The sequence below is a fragment of the Leucopleurus acutus genome (assembly GCF_964270905.1).
Source record: "Leucopleurus acutus genome assembly, chromosome: 2".
Lineage (NCBI taxonomy): Eukaryota > Metazoa > Chordata > Mammalia > Artiodactyla > Delphinidae > Leucopleurus > Leucopleurus acutus.
The window spans coordinates 138,110,856-138,135,124 of record NC_139143.1 but is presented as its reverse complement, the minus strand read 5'-3'; the positions used below and the strand labels follow the sequence as shown (position 1 = coordinate 138,135,124).

The following is a 24,269-nucleotide window of genomic DNA, read 5'->3' as shown; positions in this document are numbered from 1 at the left end:
TCCAGCAGCCCTTCCCACCTATGGGCTTTTATCTCCCCTATCCACTTTCAGATTTCCATGCAGAACCAGGTGGCTTTAGGGACACTGGTTCTCATATTTTAATGGGATAAGGATATATTAGAGACTCATTTTTTAAATGCAGACTCCCAGGCAGTATCTACAAATTTGTACTCAGACCCTCTTAGATGGGGTCCAGGAATCTGTGTTTTGGCCAGCATGATTTTTTTGCAGATATTTTTGTGGACTGCATACACATGGAGGAACACAGGGGATGGTGTCTAGAGCTTCTCAGTTTCAGTCTCCATTTGCTAGCCATGTGGCTTATGGCAAATTACTTAATCTCTTGAGGGCCTCAGTTTTATCTGTAAAATGAAAAGAACAAAGTCTTCATAGGATTGCTGTGATAATAAATATACAAGATATGTTGTGTTTATCGAGCACGTGCCATATACAACATAGTGCACTGAGGTCCTAGAGCTGTAGTACGCAAAATCTCTGTCTTCGGGAAGCCCTTGACCCAGTGAAGAAGACAGACAAGGCAGATGAATTAAATGCAATAGGACAGGAGTAAGGAAACATAAAAGGAAGTGATCGTGTCTTTTCCATTCAATTTGAAGGTCTTCCCAGGCAGATACTGAGTAAAGAAATTTTCTTGCTGTCACCCGTCTCTTCACTGTACCTACATCTTCCCACTGGAGTATCTTGTGCTCTTGCTGTGCCCCTGATAATTCTATTCTTTGAAACTTCTGGTTACTTCCCTCTAACTATTCCCATCTTTTCTCTTTCTCCCCCTTAATCTAGCCTGAAATATGTCCTCATTGCAAGTTTTCCACCTCTCTGAGAGATATCTCTGAACATTGTTCACGGGGGTTGACACATTCCCTTAACTCTGTCAATTCAAATAGGGAAGGAGAGTCACTATGAAAATTTTGGTACAACATATTATCAGAATAAGAGTGTATACGGTTGGTGGGAATGTAAATTGGTACAGCCACTATGGAAAACAATATGGAAGTTCCTTAAAAAACTAAGACTTGTGCTACCATATGATCTAGCAATCCCACCCCTATGTTTATATCTGGAAGAGACAAAAATTAATTCACGAAGATACATGCACCCCAATGTTCATAGCAGCACTATTTATAATAGCCAAGACATGGAAACAACCCAAGTGCCCATCAACAGATGATTAGTTTAAGAAGATGTGGTGTAATATATATGGAATCTAAAAAAAAAAGGTTCTGAAGAACCTAGGGGCAGGACAGGAATAAAGACGCAGACGTAGAGAATGGACTTGAGGACATAGAGAGGGGGAAGGGTAAGCTGGGACGAAGTGAGAGAGTGGCATGGACATATATACACTACCAAATGTAAAAGAGCTAGCTAGTGGGAAGCAGCCGCATAGCACAGGGAGATCAGCTCGGTGCTTTGTGACCACCTAGAGGGGTGGGATAGGGAGGGTGGGAGGGAGACGCAAGAGGGAAGAGATATGGGGATATATGTATATGTATACATATATATATATGTATATAGCTGATTCACTTTGTTATACAGCAGAAACTAACGCACCATTGTAAAGCAATTATACTCCAATAAAGATGTTTAAAAGAAAAAAAAGATTTGGTGTATATATACAATGGAATATTTCTCAGCCATAAAAAAGAATGAAATATTGTTATTTGCAGCAACATGGATGAACCTAGAGAATATTATACTAAGTGAAGTAGTCAGACAAAGAAAGACAAATATGAGATCACTTATGTGTAGAATTTTAAAAAATGCAAAATTATATATTATGTATTATATATATAATACATATCTATATATAAAACAGAAAGAGACTCACAGACATAGAAAACACACCAAAGGGGAAAGGGCTTGGTGGGGAAGGATAAATTAGGAGTATGGGATTAGCAAATAGAAACTACTATACATAAAATAGATAAGCAACAAGGATTTACTGTATAACACAGGGAACTATATTCATTATAATGGAAAATAATCTGAAAAATATGTATGTATATAACTGAATCACTTTGCTGTACCCCTGAAACCAGCACAATATTGTAAATCAACTATACTCCAATGAAAAAAAGAAGAGTGTACACAATTATGGGGGGAAACTGGAAGAGTAAAGATGCAAAAAGAGGAAATGACAACTCAAAGGTTATTAACCAGCTCTGGTCTGGGTGAACAAGTTGGAACTTGCAGGGATTTCTGGAGGCTAGGAACACGGAAGACTGCTTAGGAGGTCTGGTGTAGAAGTCTATGAGAGGCTGTTGGCTTTTCATGGCCACTACCCCTGTGAATTCTCAGTGAAGCATCTGGAGTGGGGTTGCGCTTGGTGAGTATGCCAGCAGCTGGGAAAGGGAACTGAACACAGAGCAGAAGAGTGGGACGGACTGGAACATTCTGGTTCCTCTATGTCTGTCTCTTAACATCTCTCTCTTCACCTCCTAAATCTTACAACACTTCACTTTTGGCCACCTTTAACCTGGAAGCATAGAAGAAAGGGGATTGTGGGAAATGTAGTTTCCAGCATGACCACATTGATGATAGAATAATCCAGTCTGCCACCCTACTGACTCTACTGCCACCCCTGCATAACATTTCATGATGGAGTGACATAAAAAAATGGAGTGATATAAAGTAACCCAATCTTTGATATCCTTTACTGTGCTTCCTTGTCTAGTAGATGTTCCTGTTTGTTACTTTTCTTGTACATTTTGAAAGAGCTGTGCAGTGCATGACAAAGAAAGGAAATGTGTTTATTGCCTTGAAGTTGTCTCCTTTTATCATTCGCCCCTGTGAGTTTATCAAGGTTGTAAGATCAGGGATCGATCACATCTTCTGTGTTGTCTTTTACTCCCAGACATGGGAGGTAAGTGTCCTTTACCACTCACCTCGCATGTGAATTCTGTGTCAAGCAAAGGCAACAATAATCTGATGCAGACTTTCCGTTAGCATTGTCCGAGTGGAGCAAAATCCAAATTATTTACATACAGCGTGTGAAGAAAGAAATTATATCCATTAGATCTTGCCGTGACTTTAGAAATGGACTTACAAGGCTAGAAGTATATATACTTCCTATTTAGAAATGATAAAGTCACTTAAGGTAGGTGAACCATGAACTCTTCAGATTTTTTTAATGACTAAGCAGTTCAAGAACATGAGGCAAAACCTTTTTAAAACTCATTGGTAGAATCTCAGTAGTGACTGAAATCATTTGAATTTGTTTACAATGGTACCCATATGGGACCAGTTACTAATCCTTTTGACTGTGTTCCAACAATAGCAAACCAAAATTTTAAAAAAGGTTTATTAAATTTATTTTTGTGCTATAGATTACAGATGTTGTAGAACAATTCAGCCCAGTATGCCTGAATCTTTTACAAAAATTTTAAAACTCTAAACATAAAAAAAGTATACTAAATAAATCAAATCCAGTATTATCCTAACAATATAAAGCCTGAAAACATTTGTAATTAAAATGAGCTTAAAGAAACAGCGTTTGGAGACACCGCTCAATACAATCCGTAATTCTTTCATTTAGTTGCATGGGACTTTGGCAAGTGTTTAACAGGCAAAGAGGTAAGAAATGAAAAGGTAAACCTCTATCCTTTAAAACTCTTACAACTTCATCTACTAATTTAAATTAAATGCAAACTTGTTAATCATTACTTTTGCTTTCAAATATTAAATGCAGAACAATAATTTAAATTTTATAATTAAACTTTAAGGGAAGAACATCCTTGCTGGATGGGGTTCCTTTATTTACTCATGTGTTTTTCATCATTGCCTTTGAAAGAATTCCTTTGCCCTCTTGGCTATTTGAGGAAAGATCACGCCTCCAGCTCTGTTCATCAGCAGGAACTGGTATCTGTGTCCTGAGTCCACACTGTCTCTGCAAAGACCCCCTTGGCATTGCAAGACCTCGTCCAGACCCTTATTAGATCTTAATGGCAAAGTTATTATATGGATATCCACTGTTTTGTTTTACATTGTCTTCCCTTGGCTTTTTATTTTAGATGGGGTGACTGGTTTGAAAGAGCTGGCTTTTCTGAGAGATCTTGCTGAACAGAACTCAGGGAAGTATGGCGTGCTGGACCGGACAGCCTTGCCTGTGATTAAGGGCAGCATGATGGTGCTGAACCAGCTGAGTAACCTGGAGACCACAGTTGGCAGGTTCTATACCAACCTTCCCAACCGGATGATTGATGAAGCTGTCTTTAGCCTCCCCTTCTCTGATGAGATGGGAGATGGTGAGTTTGGGGAAAACTTCCTACTAAAGGAAGGGGGAAAGAAATGGGCAGGAGTCAAACAGTAACTTTTAAATGTTGTTCAGTACTTACCATGTGAGCATTAGGGAGTATGGGCAGGCAAGGGAGTGGGCATCACTTTCTCTGGTCAGAGGATTGTGTAGCCTCCTGCCATTGGTCCAGTTAGCACTGTATTCTAGAGCAGAAATCCCCAGGCCTATTTTTTCCTCATTGCCCTAGCCTCAGTCAACATAATGGGTACATCTACTAGGGAAGCTTTGTGAGGATTTCCCAATAGCTAAAGGTTAGGGATTTTGGAACTAAAGAGTAACTTTGCATAGCAGATGGTAAATAAAAGTCAGAAGTGCTTGGAATTCGGCCTCAAAGGCAAGGCAACACAGTGTCTGTCAAATAGATACAGGCTTGACATGGAGAGGATTTCAAATCCCACTCTACCACTTAGCTGTTGTCCTTGGTAATGTATTTAATCTTGTTAATTCACATCTGGTTATCTATTCAAAATGTAATGACATCTTTCATGTAATAGTCTTTGAGTTATTAGGTTTATAAGATTATATTACTGCCCAGCATACCTCTCAATAACGATAGCTGCTGTTTATTTATTTATTATTTTACTTTTGTTGTTATTACTATTATTGTTATCACTATCCTGATGTCACAAGTTACCCATAATACGATGTTGGGTAAAGTGTTTCAACTTCACATGATTAAACTTTTGGTCTTTAAAGTAGAAAAAATCGGGGCTTCCCTGGTGGCGCTGTGGTTGAGAGTCTGCCTACCGATGCAGGGGACACGGGTTCGAGCCCTGGTCTGGGAAGATCCCACATGCCGCGGAGCAACTAAGCCCGTGAGCCACAACTACTGAGCCTGCGCGTCTGGCGCCTGTGCTCCGCAACAAGAGAGGCCGCGATAGTGAGAGGCCCACGCACCACGATGAAGAGTGGCCCCCGCTTGCCACAACTAGAGAAAGCCCTCGCACAGAAACGAAGACCCAACGCAGCCAAAAATAAATAAATAACTAAATTTAAAGTAGAAAAAATCATATTTCCATCAAAGTAGTTGTGAAGATGAAATGCACTAGTATATGTAAAGCATCTAGAACAATGCCAGGCCAACAGTATGTGCTCACTAAAAATACAGCTTTTTTTCTTTTCCTCCTCATATTCTTGCTTATCTTTTTCCCCCCACATCCTTCCCTCTCTTCTTTCTTGATAGCGAAGGTTGAAGAGGCAGCTAATGACTAGACAGACAGCATCACCATATGAGATCTTGTTTTTATGTTCCATTAACTAGGAATTTTCACAAATAGATATTCAGAGAAAACTCATGTATAAAAAGTAATAAGCCTTATAGAGACTGTGTTTTCTAGAAAGTAGGTAGACATGTTCTTTCTATAAGGAAGAAATATGGTAGCTACTGCTAACCTCAATTTTTTTTATCCTTCCTAGTTCTGGCAGGGCCAACAGATGTGTATAGAATAGAAACTCCCACCTTTAGATAAAGTTATTTCCTTCTGTAGGGAAATGTCAAGTCTTAAATGCGAGTGACCTTAATGCGTTAACCAGCGTCACTGAGTGCCTGTCAAGCATTGTGTCAGGCAGGGATGGGCAAGGCACATATCTCACCCTCAACAAGCATTTTAATCTGATGAGAGAAAAACAGATCAATGAATCATGATAATTCTGTGTGAAAGGAACTGAGACAGATGTAGAAACTGAGTCCTGTACGAGCACAGAAGATTATGCCGTCAAATTCTCTTACCATTAGTGGTATCAGGCAGAGTAGGACCTTTTCTGAAATTTACTCTACCATCCAGAGAGCTGCCATGAATGCTTTAAATTAAATTGTGTGCAAAGCTGATGCTTTCCCAAGTGTAGTCCTTAGGGCCTGTTTTATGACTCCTGTGCAGTGAGTTTCAGTGATTGGTTTACAGGTCTGCTGCATTCCCTTACTTGAGTGTGTCATTTTCATCTTTGTATCTTCGGTCCCTAGAATTACTGGGTGACACCTCCTCTAGCTCCATGACAAGGGGACCCCGAGTCTAGGGAAACTCATGTTTACATGACTCTAAATCAAAACCTCCACAGATTCAAATATCAGTTACTGGACATATTGCTTTTAAAATGCAAGTCTGTGTGCTTTAAATTAAAGTAGGGAGGGCGTATGGGTATTTCATTAAGTGTAGGAAGAGCTTAGCATACTTTATTTGCCACAATGGGATAAAGAGTCTTCTGTCGAAATTGCTAATTGAGAAGTAAGACTGCGTTTCTTTTATCAGACTTGCTCTCCGTGTGTCCAGAGGAGAATAGAATTTTGAAGTGAGCATGTGGTCTCCGAGTATTTCTGTTGTACTTTACTACTCTATGAAAATGGCTTTAATCTTAGACCAAAGCCCAGGGGAATGTGGTGTGCAGACCGTGACCTCTGTCTCCCTGCTGACCCTCACAGCGCTGCTCGCATCACTTGTAACCCCTTTGTCCAGGGATACCTGAGTAAAAACCTCCTCCAAAATGCATTTTTAAAACCTTCTTAGTTACTTATTATTTTTTAAATGTTTTAAAACCAATAGATAGCATTCTAAATGTTGACTACTTAAAGAATGCTTTTGAAATTATAATAGGCACCCATTGCATAACTTTTATTTTTTCTTGTTTTATTGAGATGTAGTTGACATACGACATTACATTAGTTTTAGGTGTACAACATAATGATTTGATATATGTATATATTGCAGAATAATGACCCCAGTAAGCTTAGTTAATACCAACCACCTCACATAGTAATAATGTGTTTCTTGTGTTGAGAACTTTTAAGATCTACTCTCAGCAACTTTCAAATATGCAATACTGTATTGTTAACTATAGTCCCTGTGCTGTACATCCCCGAACTTATTTATCTTGTAACAGGGCATAACTTTTCACAAGGTTTTTCAGTGTTGCGTCCACTTCTTCCTACCAAGTGATGCATTTAATTGGCCTTTGCAATCACAACAACTCAGTAATACTTGGAGTGGACATCAGACATGATTCTCTCTGTAGAAGACTTCAGAGATCCAAATCCCCTTCCTGGTGTTGATAGAAGAAAGGCTTTCTAATGTGCTGCAAAAGCATGGACGAGTCAAGTGCAGGAAAATACAAGAGCAAGATGGAGAGAAACGATCCATCTTTTTTGTTCTAAGTTTCATTTAGAGCCATAGGGTTATAGAATTGCTGGGGTCCTAGAGATCACTTTGTCTCAGCTCCCCATGTGTTACATAAAACGATGCATTCAGAGAGGTGGAACAACTTGCCCAGCCCAGCAGCAGAACTGGAAGGACAGCCCAGCTGGCCTGGGGCTTGAGGCCACACACTGACCGCTATTCATGCCCTCTCCTTCTGTACATCTTCCTCCCCTTGGCTTTTCCCTTTCCCTAATTATCCTATTGTTTTTCTATGGCCTGTGAGCTAAGAATGGTTTTTATACATTTAAAGCTTTGTTGGAAAAGAAACAAAAAAGTATATGCAACAGAGAATATATGGCTCACAATGCTTAAAATATCTACTATCTGACCCTTTACATAAAATTTATAAACTCCTGGCCCAAGTGACTAGAAATACATTCCTTTAGAACTTTAGTGTCTCCTTCTAAGTGGTCAGATAATAAGATTCTGTACCTTTCTAGGTTTTTTTCCTCATCATCTTCCTGTTTTTTGATAGGATTCATTAATAAAATATAGTACCTTCTAAGCTTTCCTTTATCCGTAATCTCTTTCATTTAACAACCCCTAGAAATTAGTAAGGCAGTCACTACTGTGTCCTTTAAACAGACATGAAGGCCAAGGCTCAAAGTTATGTCCAGTGTCACATGTATGATACATAAGGGGCACAGCTGGGCTAGAACCCAGAATTTTAGATTCTTTGTCCAGTGGTCTTTCAAGTTCAACTGAATCATCCTCACTTCAGGAAGTAGAATGATGTGTATTAAGTGTTGCTGATGTCTTGCACTGATCTGGAATAGCATATCCTTTCAGGTGAAAAAATAGTGGAAAATATACAAACTCCCTCCATTTAAGTTAACTAAGATATCTGAACTCCCAAAAGAGTCTATTTTCCTCACACTCTAACTCCCTTATGCTGTCTGCAAAGGCAGTGCTTGGTTACTGTATCACACGGAAAACTTTTCTTCAGAGCAAATTGAGACGTCTGATAGTAGCCTCCACAGTTCCCTGGAGTACAGCGCCAGCCTTTGTTCAGTGCCTTTTCTGCCATCCTTTGAATATTTTTTGTTTTTAACCCACAGGTTTGATAATGACTGTGAGTAAACCCTGTTATTTTGGAAACCTCCTTCTGGGAATTGTAGGAGTGGATGTGAACTTGGCTTACATCCTTGAAGATGTGACATATTACCAAGATTCTTTGGCTTCCTATACTTTTCTCATAGATGACAAAGGTAATCTGCTAAAATCTAATCATTGGAAAGAATGATTTCTTTAGGATCTTGGAGAAAATCATCTAGACATTCTGATACTAACAAAATAGGAAAATGGTAGTATTTGTAGAAAAACTGTGTGACTAGGACTACTCACATTTCATAGAACACCGCAACGATGGCAGAATGAATCTAAAAATTATGCATTTGTTTCTGTGTTGTGTTGAGAGATAGGTAACGGTTATTTTGTAACATCAGGAAATTAGACTTGAGGATTGAATGACACATAGAATGTGATCTTTTGGATCCTTTTTTGGTCTATATTGTTTTCTTTACATTTACCGGCATTAAAGTTTATGTGATAGATTAGAATATTTTATGAAACGAAAACCAAATGACCAGCACCTCAAAAATACTCTTGATGAGGCAGATGTCCGATAATTTAAGGTGTCTTGCTACACTTCCAGAGTTTTATGCAAGAACACATAAAGGAAGTTCAGTTTTTTATTGGACTGGTGAGTTACAGACTGAGAAATTGAGTGTCGGGCAGCCATCCCAGAGTATCCCGTATTTCAAACTTGTGATGGGCACTTTTATCAGAATCAGTACTTCCTACGACATGTTTCTCATAGCATGCGTTTTTGTTTTCTTATTTCAGGGTATACCCTTATGCACCCATCTCTTACCAGGCCATATTTACTATCGGAACCCCCGCTTCATACTGATATCATCCATTATGAAAATATCCCCAAATTTGAGTTGGTTCGGCAAAATATCCTAAGGTAAGGAAAAGATGAGGGTCGTAGTATTTTGGTTTTCTCTGAGAATAGGATCCATTGAGGTCAAATACGAGTGTTTATAATAGGATATAAAACAAGTGTACAAATTATTTTAATGGTATCAAAAGTGTAATTTTTAATATAAGGATCGTAGCCAAAATTTTGTTTACTTTGTAAAACAGGTAAGATCTCTCAGAACTATTATTTGGGGGAAATGTCTTGTAAATCAAATTCTTATGTTCATGTTGCCTTTAGTTGTAAAATCAGATATATCTTATCTCATTTTTTAAAATGTTCCAGTTATATCAAGTGGAAAAATTTTGGCAAAATAAGAGGGTTAAGTTGAGGACCAGCTCCAAAGCATGCCAAAAAATAGCTTGGCAAAGTAGCGTCCGTTCCAAGTTGACAGCACAATCATATACAACGTTTTCTCTTGAAATAAGGAACAGATTGGATTTTTTCCCACCGTGATACATTATTTTGGCAGATGGTAACCTATAGAGAAATGGGTCTTTGTGCTCATTGGTTGTAAATTAATGACTGAGTGATTTGAGACAAGTTGGTCTCTGGAAAGAATTACAACTGGGGGGCAGGGTAGAGAGTAAGGAATGTTTTTGGTGCAGAGCTGACAGAATGCTTTTACAGAATTGAAAATCTCACATTATCTCTTTCAATAGTGATGAGCTTCATTGCTTTTCAAAATCAGGAGGTGGTCATTGACTCACAGCATCTTCCCTGCCTTTAATTAAGTGCTTCATTTTATCATTTACCTGAAGTATTGCATTCTGTTTGCCAACGCAGCCTCCCTCTGGGCAGCCAGATTATCGCAGTCCCTGTGAACTCATCCCTGTCCTGGCACATAAACAAGCTGAGAGAAACTGGAAAGGAGGCCTACAACGTTAGCTATGCCTGGAAGATGGTGAGTGAGAGGAAGCCTCCTTTGCCTGAGGAGCTGTGGGGTGCTGCGTTCTTCCTCGTACGGGAATTGTAGGGAACATCGGTCTGATAAAGGTTACTAATCAGTTTTAAAGTGATTGGAAAAAAGAAGAGATTCCACAGAAATTTTATATTTTTTTTCCTTTTTTGTTTATAAAACCAGTCATTGTTCATGATGAATAAATCAAGCCATATAAAAAATAAAAAAGTGACCTCTGCCCTTTCCCCTCCTGCCTTTTACCTCCCGTCTCCCAGAGGTAACCACTTTGATCATTTTCCAGAAAATTATTATTCACACACAGGCACGTATCTCTGTGTGTGTATGTGCGTGTGCACACAACTTTAATGGCTTTGTAGTACTGCATTACATGGACGGGTCAAATTTCTTTTAACAGTCCCCTGTTAATACACATTTAGATTGTGTCCAGTTTTGTTTTTATCATTTTCAACTCGTATTGCAGAAGTTGGGAGTTGAAAAGGAGATATGAAACCATAAATGTCCTCTGTTGATGCCAAGGAAAAGAAAGGTTGAGTTTAGAATGTGGATTATTCCCACGTGTCACAAGCAGATTGACAGTGTAGCCGTACCTGGGGCACGCACTTCAGCTTTCTTTCACTAGCCTCGTTCAGATACGAGGCCTTGAAGAATCATAGAGAAATAGAATCTGACACACACTGTCCATCTTACTTATGTTTTTGTCCTTTAGTCCCTCTTCCAAGCATAGCATAATAATGCTATTATGGGGCCCTAAATACTGTAATTGACTAAAAGAATAGTGGACTTTGATTTTTTTTATCATCGAATATTAATCATTAAACTTAAAATGCAGTCATACTTGAGATTCTCTTGGAGGACCATATCTGCTGTTCTACCTGTTGTTGACTCCAAATGGATCTGTTTATTCATTCATTTAAAAACTGCTTGTTGAACATTGACTGTGAACTAAGAAGAATAAAGAAGAATGGTATTGCCTCTGCCCTCATAGAGCATCCAGCTTAGTGGTAGAAGCAGAGGATTCAACAACTCTGTACAGTGTCTGCATAGGAATGACAGGAATTAGGAGCAGCCAACACACCTTCAGACATGACTCTCCTCTGACCTTTCTGTTTGGTTTTTAAAGCATCATGTGGCAAGGGTAATTTCTAAAATGGAAATGAAATTAAACAAAATAATAAAACCATTTGAGAAACACGTTTACAAGCCTAATTCTATTGATATTTTACTGATAATGCAGATTTGAAAAAGGTCAAAGTCTATTTTGAAACTCCCTGAGTCAGCTCATTTTCAGGAATTTTTTTGAGAATGATTGCACCACCTGCCCTTATTTTTACAATTATACAATTTTTAAATAACGTCTAATTGCTTAATTTTTCACATCAGAAAGAGCGAGCCAGATACCAGAATTCTGAATTGAAGAATACTTTTATATTTGAAATTGGAGATTACTTATCTTATTATCTTACAGTATATCCTGATTGAAAGCAATTACAGTTACATCCTGGGAAAATATCTATATTAATGTTTGTTGGCATTAAAAGAGAAAGAAGGAAATGGAGGCATTTTAAGACCTTCTTTGTACCGTAAATAAACCTAGTGTTAACATTTTGGAAAGAAGTATTATCTTAAGATGGTCTTTCTTCAGTCATACAGGTAAATTCTGGCTACTCTACTTAGCCAAATGGATATAATTATGTAGTCACTTGAGGTAGAAGTGTTAGTTTTCTCAGGTTCTGAAATTGTTAAGAACATCACTATTAATTGAAAACTTAAAGAGGTAATAAGTAATGAAATTGAAGTTAAAAAGGCTTGCCTGGTTCCCCAGGAGTAAGAATAAGTATTTTTAAGCTTTTTTTAGTTACACTGGAGGGAGGGGTGAATAGGTACTCTTCTTGTCCTCAAGAATAAAATGGATTCTTCTACTAAATATAATTTAAATAGATTTAGTTTATGTTGATAATAATAAGTTAAACTGCTTAGCATCTGTAGATATAGCAGGTACTGGTGGATTTTTTCACTGAATTAATTTAAAGGTAAAATGAGAGATTACGTTAGCAGTATTAAGAGATTACTACTCTGTCACTCTGTAACCCCAGTCCACCTTTGAGCATATGAGGCTCCATGCTGTGACAGAAGGAGCTATTGACCATCAGAAGGTATTGCAGTATTCCTGTGAACACGGTCACGGTTCACTTCAAAACATGAATCCCATGGACAGTCAGTGAAAAAAACCACTCCCCAGTCACGGAGAGCTCTTCTAGATATGTTATACATAGTTCCTTATTGCAAAGACTGTTTTTTTCCGGCTAAGAACACAATAGGAAAAAGACCTGTATTGAAATCTGTTTTCCTTTCCAGCTAAAAACTTATAAAGTGTTGCTTTTAGATGCTTAGGGTAATTTTTTTTCTCTCTCTTACAGAACTGACCCAGTTATAAAATTATATTCTGGTCATTCTGGTAAAGTTTTTGCCTTTTGGTTCCTTAGAACATGCAACACAGGAAACAAACTCAAAGGATGACTGTGTGAGATGGGAAGAGGGGAAGTAGTAAATGCCACTTCAGAACACTCTGTCACTCTCTAATTTGTTGGGTGGAGGAAGAGGATTAAGTTTGCTAATCTAATTGAATATCCTTGGCAGCGGTACTTGAAAGCAATTCCAGGAAGATGCAAATTTCCCCTGTGTTTAAAAAGATTCTGCAACCATCCTCATAAATCCTACATTACTCTGAACTCTAACCTGCCTAGTTAAAAAATTTCTCCTTGATCGTTAAGTAAATCCTTTGAGCTGCTTTGGTTCTGACCATCTTTAGTTCTGACTTAGCTGGTTATCACTCTTTTCATTTATTTACAAACCATCTTTTAAATAGATTCTGTTCATCTCTTAATATAATGGACTTAGAGAAGTTTGGCTTTCTTGTATTTTTAAGTCAAGGAGCTGGAACTAAGTAGTTTGACTTGGCTTTTGACTCATTAGTGGTCACTTTTCCCACCAAATTTTATTCAAGCATCCGTTAGTAGGAGCAAAGTGAATTTGAAAGTACTCCTGTCTCTACATAGGAGCTTAAATGAGGCCAAGCTACAGCACACTTGCCTTTCCTTGTCTGAAAGGACAAGTCAGTCCAGCCTTGCAAGGGAGCTCTACGATTTGCGCTTTTCATGAGTCTGAGATCCTAGTCACCTCCAACCAAGAGCAAAGAAAGCGTTCGTTGGGAATAGAATGAGTAAACCAGATTCTGGATGGACTGTGTTATGGATTTATCATTGGCATTTAAAGTAGTCAATTCTCAGCACAGTCATTTCAAAACCAACTGTATATTTTAAAATGCATTTCAAACCCAAACAGAAATAAGTTTTGTGTTCTTATGCCGTGTCCCTGCTTGTATCCATTAACTTAAATAAGCAAAAGAGGACTAGGAGTAGGTACTGTTTCAAAGGAACTATTTTCTGATCCCTTCATTAGCTCCATAATTTTCTGTTACATTCATTAATTTCCCTCGATCAGAAAGGAAAATACAAATTAGAAAATGTAATCTTTTGCTAGAGCCATTTTCTACTAACCCGTCTCCATGTCTTTCCTTCACTCATCAAATGTTTTTCTATGTGGAGTAGAAGACAGAGAGAGCAGAAAATAATGTAGGCAAAGTCGCTCTCCCCTGGAACTTTCATTTTCTGTATTAGAACTTCTTTCTCGATTTTTCCAGGTGCAAGACACTTCCTTCATTCTCTGTATTGTGGTGATACAACCGGAAATACCTGTCAGACAACTGAAGAACCTCAACACTGTCCCCAGCAGCAAGCTACTGTACCACCGGCTGGACCTCCTGGGCCAGCCTAGCGCTTGCCTCCACTTCAAACAGCTGGCCACACTAGGTAAAGCCCTGGCGCTTCTCAGCTTCCTTTGTGGTCTTCCTCACAGCAGCTCACCATGAATATCAGTTTGAATTAAGATGTTGAATACCTGCAGTGCCAGTGTGGGGAGGCAAATGTAAAACCAGTTTGAGGGCTTGCCTGGTATCAGGTTCTCCATTGGACACTGAGATGAAGATTTGTGCGTTGGTGATTTGTTAAGGATGAACTCTCAGAAGAAACTAGCGAGGAAGTGAAGGAAAGAGGATAAGGAAGGAGGAGAAAGCAAGCAAGAGTTTGATTTTAAGTGACATTCCAGCCTCAGCCTAATCCTGTGAGGGGCTTTGGAGTGTAAATTACATCGCAGAGTTTGCCCAGACTCAAGAAAGGGAGCTGGACTTTTGTATTCCTTGGTCACTTTCAGCTTTGTGCTAGTGCTGGACAAAGAGGTTTTAGCAGCTCAAACAATGTCCGTCAAAGAGAGTGACAGGTATGGCCCACTAGAGGCAAGCAGACAGATACAGGGATGCAAGGCAGGAGGTGGAGAAATGGTAAAGGGTCTAAGGGTAGCATACCTATATATCTAGATAGCATATCTGTATCACAGGTCCCTGCTTGAAAAGGGCTCAGGAGATAGACAAATAATTCAAAGGAAGCAAAAGGGAATTTACATGTGTTCTGTGCCCGGTACTTTACATTCATCCTCTGAGTTGAACAATTACAGATGAGGATGTTTGAGTTTATTGAAATACATAACTTTCCCACGGTAACACAGAAAGTAGCAAGGCTGAGATGTGGTTCGTGCTTCTCCCATGCCTGATTTGCCCCTTTTATTGCATGCTGCCATGTGCAAGGCACATACTAGGCATCCATGGTGTAAGTTGTCAGTACGTCACAGTGTAGTCACAGTACTTTAAAACAGGTATTCTCTTTTTCACTGTTGAAAATACTTAGGGTTCAAAGAGTGAATAAGAATCATTAGACAACTGGAAAACTGAATAGAGGGGGCACAGGTGGGAAGAGGATCAAAGATAGAAGTCACCAGTCTCTAGGTTCCAAATGAGAGCAGTTGTGTTTGGGTTTCTCTTTTGAATTCCATCCTATAGAGTTTCTGCCTGGATATGAGATCAAGAGAGTAGGCAGCCTAAGTAGTCTCATCTGTGACACACTCCAGTGGTGTGGACAACTTGGAGAGGGCCAGGGATGGCAACTTGGATTTTACATTGTTTGTTTGTTGTCATTTAGGTTTGTGGGGGGGGGGGGTGCCTTCTGTTTCTATACAAAAGAGTATGTATGTCCTTTAATTCATATTTTTAAGAAATGCTTACAGAGGACTTCCCTGGTAGTGCAGCGGTTAAGAATCCACCTGCCAACGCAGGGGACATGGGTTCGAGCCCTGGTCTGGGAAGATCCCACATGCCGCGGAGCAACTAAGCCCATGAGCCATAACTACTGAGCCCGCGTGACATGACTACTGAAGTGCGCGAGCGTAGAGCCCGTGCTCCTCAACAAGAGAAGCCACCGTAATGAGAAGCCCACGCACTGCAACGAAGAGTAGCCCCTGCTCACCGCAGCTAGAGAAAAGCCCACATGTAGCAACGAAGGCCCAATGCAACCAAAATTTTTTTTAAAAAAAGTTGTCTTTAAAAAAAAAAAAAATGCTTACAGGAAAGCTAAGATATGCATGATTCCCTTAGCCACTGTGGGAAGAAGCTAAACACTACTACACTACTGCTGGTGCAAATGAGGTCACTATTTTTATTTTTTTATTCTTTTTAAAAAAAATTTATTGAAGTATAGTTGATTTACAAGGTCATTCTTTTAAAATTTGAGACAGTGAAGTGCAGCAGTTTTTCTTGATGAGAAAACAGCTCAAGCCTAGATTTTTTATTTCCTTTGGATAATCGCTCATAGCTACACTGTCCAATATGGTAGGCACTAGCCACATGTGACTTTTGAGGACTTAAAATGTGACTAGACCAAGTTGAGATTTACTGTAAGTATAAAATACATGCTTAATTTTTTGTATTGATTACATGTTAAAGTGATAATGTTTTGGATATATTGGCATCTATAAAATATACTAGTAAAATTAATTTAACCTCTTTGGTTTTGCTTTTCTTCATGTGGCTACTGGAAAATTTTATATTACAATTGGGGATTGCATTGTATTTCAGCTGAACAGTGCTGCCTCATAGAGATGCCCAGAAAACATAGAGCTTTATCAACTCCCATACTTTACATAGGACTAGTGGGCTGATCCTGGGGCACACAGACAGACCTTATGCCAGTGTCTGACTTTCAATGGGTGCTCTTTCCACTGTACCACCCAACTTCACTTTGGCCATAGAACTCCCCCCAGGACAATGTGTGGAGAAGTCACCAAGGGAAGTTTAGTAACAGTTGGTAATGAAAATGAAGCAGGATAATTGAAATATTTTTAAAAAGGAATGGAAAATAAGGGAAACAATGGCAAATAAGTGGTTTCCATCTAATTTCATTGATGATGGGGATTTTGAGGCAAGGTATTAAATGTACGTCAGAGCTCCCTTCAAGAGGGTGAAGGAGGGGACATAGTCTTTCTTGGTACACAAAGAGGCAAAGAGGAATTTTAAAAGAGTATATCATCCAGTGCAATTAAGTACACAAGTATGTATATAAGTACTATGTATCTTATGTAAATTAGAGCTATGTGTCTAGCTCCTGACTGTAAAGCTTTGGGTCCTATATATTGGTTTTTTCTCTCCTTCAATCCATGTCACTACAGGAAAGGCCCACTCCCCAAGTTATCTGTCCTTCCCTTCCTCTGGCCCAACTCTTTTGTCCCTGAGACATTTCTTTTATTATTGTGTTGTTCCAGTATTGTTGTTTTCCTCTTTTTTCTTTATCCTTGTCTCTCCAATTGGTTCCTAAGCTCTTTGAGTTCCAGGACAGTCCTCTCTCTCTGGCCCATCCTTGCACGGAGGACCCCATGAATTCACTGCTAGGCAACCTAACTTTTTTAAGCCTCTGCCTTTCTTCTCCTTGATATGAATATAATAATAACTCCCAAGCTATACCATGATGATATGAAAGTTACAGGAGACATAGCATTACTGGAAGCATTGTCTTCTGATAAAGGAAGACTAGGTAATTCTGACCCATCCTGCTGGGTTCAACCAAAAATCCTGGATGGAACGTCTTTTAAAGTTTTTGAAAAGTATCAGAGAACTAACCTAATTGGTAGTGGACCTAAGTCTAGGAGAATGTAAGAACACAGAGAAGGAAGCCAACCCCTAAAGCTGCTTTTACAGTGCACATATTTATCAATACAGAAGAAACAACTGTGAAATTGTGCTTCAGGTAGCTGCTCAGGGCTAGGAAGAGAGGCCGAAATCAAATCCAAGGCTCTCAAAAGGAGAAGACTCACAAGGAAACTCCTCCCTTCCACACACACACACATGCTTTTAGCAGAGGTCCCAAAGGACTATATCTTTAGGGTAAAGGTGAATTGGAACTAAATCAGCCCTTGACATGGGATTCCTGTCATCTGAGTTGTCTAAGGAACCTCAAGCATTCACTCATCGTGGACTTGTTGAATACCAAAGTCTCCCCGTATAGCACTTAGGCCAGTATCCTGTCTCCTTATTGGGAACTGTTTCCACCTTACCATCTCCTGCCTCATCTTGGTGTGCAGCACAAGATGCAATTACCCTTCTAGAGGAAGATATTCCCATCCTGTTAAGCCTCAGCATTTCCTACAAATTTGTTAAGTACAGTGTCCAGTCAGAGATAACCAGGCCACAAGGAAACAAAACACTGTGAGTGAGAACTAACAAAGGAATAGAAAAGGACCCACAGATTTAAGTGAGATAGGACATGTGATAGTGCTTTCTAATGCTTTTAAAAATATACGATTGAAGAGTAAAATTTCAGAGACAGAGATGTAGTGTTTTCGTTTCAAAATGTAATTCATTGCAAGGATTTCTGTCGTAAACAGAGAACTGGGCTTTTCCTCTTAGATAAGACCAACAATTAAATATGTGTATATTAACTACTCCATTTCCATAGATTTTGTTTATGCCATGTTTGGCTGTCCCCGTCTGTGAGAATTTCTTTAGTTGATTTTTGCGTCGACTCCACTATTCCATTTTTCCTTCTTCCTCGATAATCATAGTAGTATGAACAATAAGAGTTAACACTTACAGAAGCACTTGAGTTGTGCAAGCTCTGTTCTAAATATTTTACATTTATTAAATCGTTTGCTTTGTGTATATTAACTAGCATAATACCATAACTCTATAAGGTCGGCGCTGCTATTTCCCCCACTTTGCAGATGATAAAAACATCACATGTATTACAACTTGCCCAACATCACACAGCCAGGAAATGGTGGAGCCCAGGCTCAGCCCATTCTGGCTCCATGTCATATGCTGCCTCCTCGACCCTAATAAGTGTAGGATATTATATGTAGACCTAAGATGTGTTGACTATTTGTCATTCTCAGCTCTTGTATCTCTTTAGGTTCACTCAGGACTGTAAGCTCCCTGCAGGGAGAGGATCTGACTTTCTTCTTTCCCAGCTCCTTCCAGTGTGGAGTTCTTTGCTTTCCTTAGGGAGAACTTTTAAGCCACCACAGCTGACAGATGGGCAGAGCCTTAGCCATGCTTTTGTTTGGGCCTGAGATGCAGGCTCCGTGTTCTCAGGCCTGCTTTGTTTGCTTCTCTCTCAGAAAGTCCAACCGTCATGCTGTCTGCTGGCAGCTTTTCCTCCCCCTATGAGCACCTCAGCCAGCCGGAGACAAAGCGCATGGTGGAACACTACACAGCCTATCTCAGCGACAACACCCGCCTCATTGCTAACCCGGGGCTCAAAGTGAGTGCTGTCCCGGGGCTGCACTTCTGCTGCACCCCTCCACAGGCCTGGGAGGGGGTTCTGGTAGGGAACCTTTGAAGTGGGAAGCCGAGCTCTGGATCTGTGCCTCTCAGCTGGAGAGCCAGAAAGGCAGAGTGTGTGGCCCAGGGGAGGCTGGCCGGCGAGGACCCTTCTGATGGATTAAGAAGCCCTATGGGCCAGATGAAGAATCTCTTTAAGGCCTTAGATGCACTAGGGGCTTTCTTGGTAGGGGGGTGTGAGTTAGAGACCAGTGAAACTTTCCAGCCCCGTTTTTCCCAGGGGAATGAAGTAAAGTGCCCCTACTGTCTGTTGAGATAAATATGACGCAGTTTAAGAAGCAGAGATTTAGGGGGTGTGTGTACACGTGTTTGTATGTGTGTCTGGGTGTGTATTTAGTGCTGCATTATAGGATCTTTCCTCTTAAACACAGAAAGCCTAGCTAGGATGAACAATTAAGTAAATCACACGTCCACTGGCTATATTTCAGGAAGCTTTTGTTTCACCAAGTTTGGCTGTATCCATCTGCTGTGGAAAGATTTTTAAAAAGTAATTGGGCTTGGCTTCTCTGCAAGAGAGCTTTGGGAAGCTCTGCCAGCAGGCCTCTCTCTTTTCATGTGAGTCTTAAAGGATCCCTGCTATGTCTTCCTTTGTTTCCCAGTTCTCTGTCAGAAATGAAGTAATGGCTACCAGCCACGTCACAGATGAATGGATGACACAAATGGAAATGAGTAGCCTGAACACTTACATTGTCCGCCGTTACATAGCAACGCCCAATGGCGTCCTCAGAATTTATCCTGGTTCCCTCATGGACAAAGCATTTGATCCCACTAGGAGACAATGGTGAGTTTTAGGGGCTTCCATTATCAAAGGTTTCCCCCCCTCCAGTCCCGAAGAGACATGATAAGTACACACAATAAAGCAACTTCAGGCAGTCATATTTAAAGAAGATACTTTTCATGACAGTGAAAATATGTTTTTGAATCATTTTTTAAATGTAATATTAACAAAAGCTTTGTGGGCTTCCTCTGTCTACAATGCTTTTATCTCTTCATTGAAATTTTGAGACTGAAATACTTTATACTTGGCCATTTCAATTCCTAGTGGTTTGAATCCCATCTTGGATGCAGTGTGTCCCCAGCGGGTATACTTAATGTCACTGCGTGTGATGATGGCATCAAATGACGGCTCGTATGTGACCTATGAAAAATGAACACGTGTAAACTGAAAAACACTTTTTACTTCTGGGATTTATTTTGACTCTGATTTTCAAACGCAAGAACTAGTCAGGTGGTATAGCAGGAGGGCAACCTGGACATGAAAACAGGATTTCTAGCATTGCGCCGCTTAGTAACTGAGTCACTCATGAGTGGCCGCTAGTTTTACTGCCTGTTCCCCCACCTTTACCAATCCAGGGGACATTTCTGGGTGCCCAGTTGGATTTGTTTCTACTTGATTTGTTAATTTTTGTTTTAGCCTCTAAAACATCTCTCCTATAGACCTTATTAAAAGCTCACATATATACTGAGTCCAGCATCTTTTTTAAAGAGAATTTCATTTTTCCTCGACCCCTTGTTGCTGATGCTACAGTCAGACATAAAAGGGAGGAATCCTTTTCAACTTGAATGTAACATAAGCACAATTTATAATATTTTTTTAGGGTTACGAGCTCACTTTTCTTCGAAATGTGCAGAGTTGTTGTTCATACCCTCAAGTAACGACTTTCTTTGGTCTCCATCAGGTATCTCCACGCAGTAGCTAATCCAGGTTTGATTTCTTTGACTGGACCTTACTTAGACGTTGGAGGAGCTGGCTATGTAGTGACCATCAGTCATACAATTCATTCATCCAGGTAATATTTCAATTAATTTTTACTCGTTTCTTAAACACATTAAGGATACTTTGAAAATCTGAATAGAATAGTAGACACCAAGAATTAGTGGCAAAAGTATGACCTTTGTTGTGGGGCAAGCTGGGGTTTGAATATCTTCTCCAGCTGTGCCATCTTGGATACCCTGACCTTCCTCCTGACGTCTGTAAAATGGGGATAATACTTACCTCACACGATTATCGTGTGATTGAGGCAGTCAAAAGCACTTAGCCCTGTTAGTGGCCGTGAGGGTGCTTACGAAAAAGAAAAAGAAAGATGTTAGGTTCAGTAAAACAGTTCCTAGAAATGCCAGTCGTAAACCAATCAAAGAAATAGCACCAAGAGCCTGACAATTATTATTATCAGAGAGTGTTTCCCCAAGAACAGAGTAGTTTTAGTGAAGAAAAAAATGTATCAGGACTTGAGATTGTTTCCTTTTGTATTTGGGTCTCTTTAGAATTATATAGGGGTTCGTTGTTGTTGTTGTTATGGTTTTGTTGCTGTTTTTACTTTGTCCTTGCTGTCTCTTGAGGAATGAAAAAGCATTTTGAGAATTGATTTTCCAAGCATGCTATAAAATGTCAGTATTACTGTAAATATATTTAGGGTGCTTTACATTTCAGGCTTTTGAGGTTTCAGCATTTAAGCTACAAATGTCAGTGAAATGTTGGTTAGAGAGGCAAGTCCAAACACATTGTTTTAATCCCTTCATTATACAAATCGCTGTTTTTCCCTAGCAACCAATAAAGACCATATTTTGACTGGTATCTGTAATGATGCCTTAAAATTTATGGGAGACAGATTTTCTTGCTTAACTTTAGGCTTTTCACAGTGCTCATTATATATCAAATGGCTGACATTCAGTAGAATTCTTCTAACTCTAGTACGTTGGAATCAAGAATTGGGAAGCAGTGCTGTGTGGAATTTCAATATCATGACCTGTGTCTCCATGGCAGGGCCCTGCTGCCAGCCAAATAGTGATTTCTTTTCAGGACATGGTATCTGTTTGGCTCCATCACATAGAAACAAGTAAACATTCTTTTAGAACAGATCTTTTCAATGTTTTCATTAACAGGCCGTCTGTAAGGCATACACCTACTATTGTCTGAATAGCAAAACTTGTCATTTCTCCCATCTATTCTAAACAATTGAGAAAAAGTGAACAAATGTGGTTTCTTTGAGGAGGCAGCAGTCACCTTGGTCTTTGATGACAAGGACATGCCCATGGCCGGAATTGGGCTCTTAAAGATGTTGCTGCGGGAGCAGGGAGAGAATGCCTACCTACCTGTGTGTGTCTTACTTAGGCTTTGACATTCCACCCGGCTTCTCCCATCTGCCACTCATTATCAAGAGCCATTAGCTTTTCCTCCTACACAGTATTCTTTTTGTTGGGCGGGGGGGAGGAGGTCACAGAGAGGTACAGATTTTTATGCTCATATACATGTTTTTATTAGAATTTGGATGGGTGGAAGAATTTTCATTTCATTTATTTATAAATATTTATGGTGTCAGCCCAAATGACACATGATGGAAATATGATGGGCCTTCAACTTAGAAAAAACCTGGGTTCAATTCCCTTATTTGGTTACTGTTTATAGTGTATTTAGCCCACACAAGTTTAGCTATTCGAGTTTAACAAGAGTTAAATGGCCATTTAAATCCCGTCCATCAGTCACTCAATGAGAGTATATTTCAGGAATAAGTATCTGCTCTCGCCTTAATCAATATGCAATCCCATGGACTTGATCATTTGAACATTTTCCTTAGCTGAGCGTGTTTTTATTATTTAAAGCCATCTATTTCATTCACCATAGTTTAGAATGCAAGTCAATTAACGCTTCTGCTTTTCAGCCAAAGCAACTATAGCTTTAATGGGTATATTCATAGGTGGGCTCTGCTGAGGTACTTTTTCCAAATGATTACCAGTGATTTTGGTCTCATGTGCCAACTGGAGAACCTGCCCTCCTCCTAAGATGTGATTCCACTCTGAAAACGCGGATTTGTCGTTTACTGTTTGTATGACTATTAACAAGTTCCTTTCTGCCTTGGTTTCCTCACCTGTGAAAGAAGTATATTAGGGCCTATCTCAAATGATTATTTAAAGATTACTGTAAATAATATACGTGAGGCTCCTAGAACAGTGTGTAGCCCATGGTCAGGGCTCAGTAAATGTTAAATACTTTTATTATTATTATGAGCCTCATATGGAAAACAGGTAACAATGCCCAAATTGAACTAACATAATGAAAAGTAAAGATAATGCATGTAAAGTGCTTAGCACTATACTTGCCAATGTCAAATCCCCAATAAATGGTAGTTATTTTTATTATCACGCTATTCATGCTTTAAATTTCTTGCATTTTAATGGGTCAGAAGAGGGAACTTAAGCTAACGTTCAACTTGTTGGTGAAGCACTCTTATTCTCCCTTGGTTTTCAGAAGCGGTTGGGCTGAGAGCTTGAGGACAGGGTTTTTCAGTGCTCACTTATCAGTTAAACAGTTTCTTTCATCAGCATTATTAGTGGCCTGAGAATCTAGGGATGCATTCTTTGGAGGATGATAATGTGGTAGTGATGATGAAGTACAGTCAATGATTAAGGGACTGGTTAGACAAGTCTTTGGCAGTGAAAATCTCACCAAAGCGCTGCAAACAGCATGGACCGTTGTGCTGAGAAATGTAGGCTTAGTTTGATTTTTCTATGGTATTCTTTATGGGTTGCTATAGTAACCATGTACATTTTTTAAATGCAGGTGAAAATATGAATGCTAGACTTCCATGGGCAATATATAATAGATGCTTTTACTTCAGCACATTTATCATCAACAGGGGCAGATGGCAGTCATACAGGGGAATTTTAGAAACAAAATCAACTTGTCCCACAAAACCTGAATTGTATTTTTCACTGAGGCAGCTATAGTATTGTAGAAAGAACCAGATTTAGTCTCTAAACCATAAATAAAAGGTGCTCAATCTTCTTTAAGTCTTTTAACCATTCTAAACCTAATTTTTCATTTATAAAATAGGAACTATAATTCCTTTCTGATGTCTTCACAGGAAATTAAGTAGATGGTTTAAAATTGCTTGGAAACTCTTGAGTACCATGCAGATCTAAGGAGGCAGAAACCCTATTGGTTAGGAATATATGCTTTGGAGTTGAAGGCACTGAGTTTAAATCCCTGCTTCTACTAGTTATTCACTGTGTGACTTTAGCCAAATACTTAATCTCCCCAAGCTTCAGTTTTCTGGAAATAATGCCTCATAAGGTTTCTGTGAGAAATC

The 24,269-nt window shown here is 39.4% G+C and overlaps 1 protein-coding gene across 2 annotated transcripts in view; it reads left to right on the top strand.

Annotated features, from left to right (window-relative positions):
• The window catches only part of CACHD1 (cache domain containing 1), a 215,769-nt gene that overhangs the window by 166,377 nt on the left and 25,123 nt on the right, over positions 1-24,269 (top strand). For both annotated transcript variants that reach the window (XM_082832498.1, XM_082832497.1), the window contains 8 exons: positions 4,029-4,262; positions 8,559-8,708; positions 9,346-9,469; positions 10,268-10,385; positions 14,104-14,272; positions 18,960-19,102; positions 19,782-19,963; positions 20,862-20,972. In XM_082832498.1, the coding sequence (XP_082688624.1) occupies positions 4,029-4,262; positions 8,559-8,708; positions 9,346-9,469; positions 10,268-10,385; positions 14,104-14,272; positions 18,960-19,102; positions 19,782-19,963; positions 20,862-20,972 (1,231 nt within the window). The remainder of the gene's footprint in view (positions 1-4,028; positions 4,263-8,558; positions 8,709-9,345; positions 9,470-10,267; positions 10,386-14,103; positions 14,273-18,959; positions 19,103-19,781; positions 19,964-20,861; positions 20,973-24,269) is intronic.